This window comes from Helianthus annuus, chromosome 6, assembly GCF_002127325.2.
Source record: "Helianthus annuus cultivar XRQ/B chromosome 6, HanXRQr2.0-SUNRISE, whole genome shotgun sequence".
In the NCBI taxonomy this organism is placed as follows: Eukaryota; Viridiplantae; Streptophyta; class Magnoliopsida; order Asterales; family Asteraceae; genus Helianthus; species Helianthus annuus.
This window is the reverse complement of record NC_035438.2, coordinates 28,045,667-28,054,462: the sequence shown is the minus strand read 5'-3', so window position 1 is coordinate 28,054,462 and position 8,796 is coordinate 28,045,667. Positions and strand designations below refer to the sequence as shown.

Sequence of the window (8,796 nt, the reverse complement as noted above, 5' to 3'; positions counted from 1 at the left end):
TCGAGTTCCGGTGAATAAAAAACGCTTTGAATCCTCATGTTTTCATTTCCGTTTTTTATTTCTATCGATCCAACCCCCCTCGTGAAAAGAAAATTATGTTCCCCCGTGCGAGTGTTCACCCCAATTATATGTTTGATTCTTTTGAATACGTTTAGGTTTCCGGCAATATGATGCTTGAATACTGAACTTACGTACCAGATATCGTTCCATAATCCTCCTTCGGTACCAACGACGATCATCTCTTGATGACTGCCGATTCTTCCATCTTGTTCCTGTATTCCTTCGTTTATTGCCTGTCTTATTAATTGTGTGGCCTCGTCAGTTTCCTTCCTTTTGCACGCGTGGATCTTGTGCCCCGGTTGACGGCAGTAATAACATATCTTCTCCAGTGGATTTCGGTTGTTTCTTTTCTTTGCTTCATCCGTGCAGTGTTGACACGGGAGTAGTGTAGACGTTGGTTTAATTTCGTTGTGTTTCATCTTTCCCGGCATCGCTCTGATACCACTTTGTTGGGGAAAATGACCCACATCAGCAGCGGAATTTGTAAACTTCATGTTCTCCGTGTTTTCCATTGTTGTGTGCAGTAAGTGAACAACAAGAACAAGAACAGAATAACAAAGGATGTGTGTGTGTGTGCAGAAATTAAACAATCGAATGGACAAATCGGTACAGAAATGTCTTGGTACCCTGCATACATGCCGGTGCATTTGATTATATACATAGTGTTTTGGCGGTTCCCGGGAGTTTTGGCGGGTAACTGCTTATAACAGTTATTTGAAAGCCGAACTCCCGCTTATCCCTTGATCATCATACATACATATCATATTAATTCTAATAAGCGGTCCTAGTTATAAATATATCCGAAACTTACAACATATATATAACATAACTAGTTTAATAATTCTAACATAAACACCAGAATGAGAGGTTAAGTAGTTCTAGAGGCATTGTTAGTCATTGTGAATGAAGAACAAAAGGGATCAGGAAAGTTTAAGGTTGTGCCTGGCTTTAATACCGCAATGTTGGCGCTTAACATAATCAAGAATGTCATGCAATCTTAAAAAGGATTTTTTCCAAAAAAAACTTATATTAGTTCAACATAAACAACCAAAAACATATAACATAAATTCATATTTCACAGTTGCAGGATATCGTAAAAAGTTTGGGAGGCAGTTATCCTTACATATCTATATGTGGCTCTTCCCCACAAACCTATTTATGTGATGGTCTATTGATGACATTAAATATAGAGAAATCTAATAGGACTTATAAGAAAATAAAAAAAAACACCACCAACTACCAAACTAACATAAAATAACTTATTACCCTATCTATTCAATAGGGAGGCCGGTAAATTTTGAAGAATTGAACTCATGCATCTAATAATTTCATTCATGCCATTCAACCGACCTTTAGAGAGTATCTTCCTTCAACTATCAATAGTCAATAGGGAGCCCAGAAATTTTCAAGGTCATGGTCCATATTCATGAACCTATTATTGACGAGCCCGTCTCCATTGGCACTCATATCCCCATGATCATAACCCATGGGTTCCACATTTTCATGTCCACGAGTACTACTTATGAGCATCGAGGAATTAGCTACATCTTCTTGCGGCTGTGGTTGTAGTGAGGATGTTGCTCCTGGTGGTGGTGGTGGTTGTGCCAATATTGGTCTCATAGTCATTTGTGTTGAAGTTGATCCTCTTAGGTTTAGATTCAGCCCGGAAATACTAAAGAGTTCAGATCCATCTGCGTTGGGATAGTTCAATTGGGTTTGGTTGAGAGGCATATTCGTGGTGCCTCTAAAAACCCTTGAAAACTCCGGAATATCAGCATTAGTCATGTAACTTCTTCCAACCCCATATGGAAATTGATAACTTGGATCTGATGTCATGATTTGGGGAGGCACATGAATTCCTGAAGCTGGACCAATCTCAAGGTGGTAGGGATTAATCATGACTCGCGAATGGCTGGACGATGGATACTTCTTGCCACCAACGCTCTTTTGGAAAACCCGACACACAACCCACTCATCCTACATATAAAACAAACAATGTAGAGATGTTGTACCTATTAAGACCTCGACCCAAAAAAATCGAGAAAGTCTTAGAAGAATATACTACCATGAAGTAAACATTTATTATGATTATATTGTTGCATACAGGCATAAATATATTAGTTTGTAATATGTATGGATCTGTTTGAGACCCAATCAACATATATACACCCTTTTTATGCCAAAAAGAAAAAGTATTGAATTTTTATAATAATATGTGTGATTTCAAAGAGATGTATGTTAGTGTCATTTGTTGTGCACAACTAGAAAAGGGGAACTTTCTGACAAAGAAAACAAATTAATTATAGCGACACAATTATGACAATATACCGGCAAAAAAAAAGTCGTCGGAAAATTCGGACAAAATAGTTTATAAAACTATTACTCTTTTTTGTTGGAAAATTGTTTGAAAATACCAACAACCTTTTATTATAATCTTTTTATATACTAATTTTTATCTTTTTATATACTAATTTTTATTATTGTTATTACGAAAATCATTAATATTGTTTTATTAGTATTATTATGTAAGGTGGAGATACAATAGAAGTTTATTTGGCTAGGAAGGCTAGGAAGTGATTTTGATCATCCATTTAGTTAATCAGACCATGTGTAGTGGGGCATTGTAGGGCAAAAAAAACACCCCCTTCCTCATTACATAGGGCATTATAGGGCAAAAAAAAAAAAATGGTTTGGCGTTTTAATGAAAACGCCTAAAATGGATTGTGGAAGGTTTGACTGGGTTTGACTAGCCAATGAGAAAATAGTTTTTTTTTTGTTTAATGATTGGTAGAGGCATTATTAGGCATTATGCCCACTACACCACTTTTGCAATAATGCCCCATGCTGACTGGGATGGCACGTGTCGGATAATGCCCCATGATGGGGGCATTATTTTTCTTAACCACTACACATGGTCTCAATGGCTAAGATTAAATCAGAGAAATTGAAGGAAAGAAAAGAGGCGCGTGAGTTTGTTTAGAGGCATTCTAGTCAATCAAAGCCAATAGTTTCTCTCTTTTCCAATTCCCCCCATTTTTAAACGTTAATAACTCTTTCATACGACATTCTTTTTTTTATAAAAATTGCACCAAAAAAACGAGCGTTTTTTTATCTTTAAAACGAGTATACTATTGCTATATTTAAAAAAAAATTTAAAACCCAGTTGCGTAAAACGCAATAGAAAAACCCCCAGTTACGTAAAACGCAATGGAAAAAAAACCTAAAAAATGACATTTTTCTAAAACGCAATGCACCAAAAACACAAAAAATGACTTATTTGTAAAACGCAATGGCCAGAAAACACAAAGAAATGTCTTATTTGTAAAACGCAATAGCCTAAAAACACAAAAGAAAGTGTGCTTTCTAAAACGCAATGGACTGAAAACACATAAAAATGTGTTTTACCTAAAACGCAATGCACAAAAAACACAAAAGAAATGTCTTATTTCTAAAACGCAATGGCCAGAAAACACTTAAAATGACTGTTTTCTAAAACGCAATAGACTGAAAAAGCATAAAAATGTGTTTTACCTAAAACGCAATAACTAAAAACACTTCAAAAATGTGTTTTACCTAAAACGCAATAATTAAAAACACTTCAAAAATGTGTTTATCTAAAACACAATAGCCAAAAAACACATAAAAATGTCTTATTATTAAAACGCAATGGCCTAAAAACACAAAAGAAAGTGTATTTTCTAAAACGCAATAGACTGAAAACAAATAAAAATCTGTTTACCTAAAACGCAATGAACTAAAAACACTTCAAAAATGTCTTTTTTTCTAAAACGCAATGGCCAGAAAACACATAAAACTCTCTTATTTCTAAAACGCAATGGACACAACCTGACCTGTCTGTGAATCTGTCTGAACCAGAGAATAGCAAATCAAAAAACTGTCTACGAATTACTATCTTCAAAATGAGGCAATTTCTGGAAAATTAAATTTCTGATGCATTTTTATTAAAGCAATTCAACCCCAGCCAGGGGCTTTGCCCCTTGGACCCCGCCAGGGGCTGCCGTCCCCGGACCCCCGCCAAGATCGTAAAACGCAATGAATAAATAAAAAACCCAAATAAAAAAAATGAAATTAAAGAATTTCTTACATGGATCGAAGTCGGTTTCTTCAACGATTGACGAAATTTGAATAATTGAAACACTTATCAGAGATCGAATCGAACAAATCGAGTGATTATCTTCAAAATCACTAGAAAAAACGAGATTTTGTATGAAATTAAACTGGGTTTTCTTCAAAAAAAGCTGAAGAACACGTTGATCGGGTGTTTGAATAATTGATTTGTGACGAAAATCGCACTATAATGTAGTGATTATTGAGATAGAAAGTGAAGAAATGGTTGAAGATGGTGGGTTTTGAAAATGGTGGGTTTTGATGTTAATGGGAAGAAGAAGGAAGAAGAAAATGATATGATTGACTAAAATACCCTTACTCTTTATTTTAAATTTTTCCACATGTCATAATCCTATTGCTTCCTACACTTCCTAGCCAAAATAAACTTTCTATTTGATCTTTTCCCTTATTATGTATTTAATTATTATCTTAATAATATTATAAAATAATAATAAAATTACTAATAATAGTAATAATAAATGGTATATATGAATAATAATAATAATAATAATAATAATAATAATAAATAGATATAAATATATAACATTCTTATAATAGATATATAAATATAATAATAATAATAAATATACACACATATTTGTATATAACAATAATAATAATACAAAACAACAACATAATAAATAATAATAATACATATAATAATGTATAGTATGTGCTTGACTGACTTAGAAAAACCATTTTCCGACGATTTTCGAAATACTTGTCTAGTGTAGATACAAAAAGTATTTAACTATTTGGGTACTTTGAAAAATATTTACCTATTTGGGTAGTTTTCTATATCTCTTTAATATTTTATCTAATTTATACATTTCTTTTTATTTTTCTACCCAAAGTAAAATTAGATTGCTCACAGAATTAGAATCAGCAAAAATATGAGTAATTATTTTTTGTAAAAAAATAAAAAATTCTGCAAATATTCAAAAAAAAAAAAAAATCTGCACAAATTCTACAAAAAAATCCACAAAAAATCTGCAAAATATATTAAAAAACTTTACCATAAAAAATTCTGCAAAGTTAAAAAAAATCGGCAAAAAAATATTATAAAAAAACCATATAATATATAGGGTAATAGTTGGTGGATTTGATGGTCCAGATTGTGTAGTTCGTTTGGGGTTAATATCTATAAAAAAAAACCAAACTACTTATACGTACAGAATATTGGAGAAATAATCACTATTAATAAAATTGAAATAATTAAAATACTTAGGATCTTTTCTCAAAACTCAAATTTCAAGAAATTCGAAATTTGTAACTTTATTTTATAAATTGCTTGAGTTTAAATAAACTTGTTTGAAATATCAAACATTCCACCAGATTACTATCACTTAATCGATATAACTTAGGGGAGTAAATTTGTGAATTTATTGTTTTATTTTTTTTTATGAGCTTAGTTAAAACGGGGCCTAGACAATTTCAGGTTATAAAAAGAAAATAAAACGGATAAAGAAATTAAATGGAGTTTTTTCCCAAACTAGTGTAGATTATATGGTTTTTTATAATATTTTTTGCAGATTTTTATTAACTGTGCAGAATTATTGTAGACTTTTTTAATATATTTTTGCAGATTTTTTGTGGATTTTTCACAGATTTTTTTGTAGAATTTTTGCAGGTTTTTTTTTTTTTGAATATTTGCATAATTTTTTATTTTTTTACAAAAATTAATTACTCATATTTTTGCTGATTCTAATTCTGTGAGTAACCTAATTTAACTTTGGGTAGAAAAATAAAAAGAAATGTATAAATTAGGTAAAAAAATTAAAGGGATATAGAAAAATACCCAACTAGGTAAATATTTTTCAAAGTACCCAAATAGGTAAATACTTTTCGTATCTACACTAGTTTAGGAAAAAAAAAAAACTCCTGAAAAATGTTAGTTTTCTAAGTGATTATTTTGAAACAACTTTTAAAAGCTTATGATGGACTAACAAATAAGTGCAACCTTAGCTAGGTACCTTGGAAGACCGAAACACAGATTTGGCGTGAACGCGATACTCATGCATAACCCAGTTGGTTTTCTCGCCACGGGGGGCTCTCCCTCTATAAAACACCAAAGTTTTCTTCATACCAACAATCTCTGAGGTAGCACCATTGAAGATCTCTTTGTCCTTTCCAGTGGTCTTCCAGTATCCAGTAGTGGTGGCTCTGTTTGTTCTCACTCCTGTTGGGTATTTCCTATCTCTTAGGCTGAAGAAATACCATTCTTTCTCTCCCATTTTTGCCTTTCCTGTTTCAAATTTGTTTCCACAACATTAACTACCCGATCATTATTTATATTTGTGGTATTTCAGATGATATTACTCTTGAAATACTTAGAATGATGAGATATTCATGTCACGTAGAGCTCTATTCTTACATAAGTAAACAAAATTAATGTGTTGTTTGAGTGTGCGAGTGGATTATCATGCATATTTACTCAACGGGTGATTTTCTATTAGTTTGTTGAGAAAAACGAAGGTGTGGTTAACATATCTTACTACAAGAATTGACTTGCACGAAATATTATCTCCTGCATGTAAATCTTCTTTGAGATTTTTATTTTCCTACCAATTCTGATTATTTTAATATGCAACAAACTGTGATCTTTTTCTAGGAAATATAAATCATTATTCCGGTATACCATATCATGAAATCCAACTGTATTTAGAAGAGTAAAATCTATATTGTAAAAAAAATTAATATTAACAATAAGTTCCATCGATAATAATTAAAAAGAAATTCTTCTTCTTAGTGGTTTTCTTTCTTTTTTTTTTATTGCAAACAAAGTTCATCTTATTTACCTTATCAAATTAATGATTGAAATATAGTTCCCTTTTTGCCATTTTTTTCTTTGAAATTAATGGGTAGTAATAATAGTGATGATTAAGAAATTATCTACATACATAATCTATGAAATGAAAACAGCTCTTGCTAAAAAAATGAAGTCCTGAATCAACTTTACTTGCTATATAATCACACAGATAAAATAAACTTCAAGAAAACAAAACCCTAGGTTTTATTTTTCTAAAAGGAAATTTTAAAGGGAAAAGTAAGGTGAAATAATTATGTATACGTTCCAGTTTGCCCTTTTAGTTATTAATATATTGGTCTTGCATGTAACGCTAGTAGAATTAGAGCAATAGATTTGATCATGCTAGTTGTTAAAGAGAGGAAAGCTATAAGCACTTACCAGGAAGATCCCAAGGTTCACATTTGTTGAGATCAACATCAGTAATTGCCCTTGCAGTAAAACTAGAATCTTGTATCTTGTTTATAAGATAAGAAGTGATGAGTTCTTCGTCTGTTGGATGAAATCGAAACCCTGGAGGAAGTGTTTCTGCATCCTTTTTCACTTCTCCTTCCATATCTACTACCTTTTTCTATAAGATAGTTATCTAAAGGTACAACTAATTAAACTACCTGTACCATCATTTTGATCAAAAGAGGTGAAAATAAAGGGGAGGTGTTAGTGTTAATAGGAATTCAGTGATAAGGTTTGGTAGGGAGAGTTTGAATTTTTCTTGTCAACAAGTTTGGAATATATAACTTCTAACTTACATTTATAAAAAGAAAGAGGAGGAGGAGGATGGTTCTAAGAAGCTCTCACCTAATCTGAATCTTAAGATATACGTTTTCGTGCAAAGTCGAAAGTCTTATACAAGTACGACCAGTGGTGGATCCAACAATTTTTTTCACCGGGTTTCTTTTGGTTAATTCTCATTATTTTTTCCAAATCATATAAGGTTTCCACTAATTTTTTTCATTTTTTCCAAACCGAGGGGGTTCCTAGGAACCCCCAAAACATCCCTGGATCCGCCCCTGAATACAACCTTAGTTCTTACATACATTCTTGTACCATAGATTTTAAAACTTTGAAGTTATTTTGTCACAAGCATATAAAACCATATATCAGTTTGTCCTTTTCAAAAAGTGAGGGTCTAGAGGCAATGAAGTTCCAGTTTTCTTGTTTTAACTGGCAGTTCTTAACTTGCTGCAATAAAAGTTTGCATTCTTGTGGCAAAACTAGAATAAAATATTCTTTTGTAGATCAAAAAGTGAAAAGGGTGAGCATCCTTTTTGTTTAATAAATTTTTTTTTCTTTTGTAACATAGAAAGCACCTCCTAAGATTAAAGATAAAAGAGAGAACTAATAGTTGCATGACTTGTTTTGATTTAGTTTCCCTCCTAAAAGGTCATGAAGATCCTCTTATCTATTTGGGTTGAATCTACATGTACAAGACACTAAGTACTTAAAAAATTGATGTAGCGCGTGATACGGAAACGAAGATCAAACACGTTGATTCAAAGAATATCCGTGTGTTTTTCCCCAACCCCCAAGATTCCACCCAAAAGGCACAGAATTTGAAGTGAAAAATCAATTATGTCAAAATTCAAGTCTGATAATTCATATTACTAGAGGGACATATAAATAGAAACCGAAATTCGAAATGGGCCTCAAAAAGACAACAGGCCAAATACAAGTCCAAAAACAAGTCCAAAAACAAAATGCACAAAATACTTCAAAAAACATAAAAATGTAAACAAAATGACCCAAACCACCGTAGGCCATTTGCAGCAAGATGGAGCTCGTTCCCACGTTCGTTTCGCCTG

At 32.2% G+C, this 8,796-nt stretch overlaps 1 protein-coding gene across 1 annotated transcript; it reads right to left on the bottom strand.

Moving 5' to 3' along the window:
* Positions 1 to 1,102: 1,102 nt before the first annotated feature.
* LOC110865099 (NAC domain-containing protein 21/22) lies at positions 1,103 to 7,674 on the bottom strand. The gene is made up of 3 exons (XM_022114306.2): positions 7,376 to 7,674; positions 6,162 to 6,433; positions 1,103 to 2,037 (listed from the first exon to the last, which is right to left on the bottom strand). Exons 1-3 carry the CDS (start codon positions 7,548 to 7,550, stop codon positions 1,444 to 1,446), a joined length of 1,041 nt encoding a protein of 346 aa, XP_021969998.1. The 5' UTR covers positions 7,551 to 7,674; the 3' UTR covers positions 1,103 to 1,443.
* Positions 7,675 to 8,796: the final 1,122 nt, after the last annotated feature.

Excerpts from the sequence above, each read along its gene's own strand:
- LOC110865099 (XM_022114306.2), bottom strand. The coding sequence starts at position 7,550 with ATGGAAGGAGAAGTGAAAAAGGATGCAGAAACACTTCCTCCAGGGTTT. Across the intron at positions 6,434-7,375 it reads TGAACCTTGGGATCTTCCTG|GAAAGGCAAAAATGGGAGAG; the intron begins GTAAGTGCTTAT and ends AATTTGAAACAG. Across the intron at positions 2,038-6,161 it reads CTGTGTTTCGGTCTTCCAAG|GATGAGTGGGTTGTGTGTCG; the intron begins GTACCTAGCTAA and ends TTTTATATGTAG.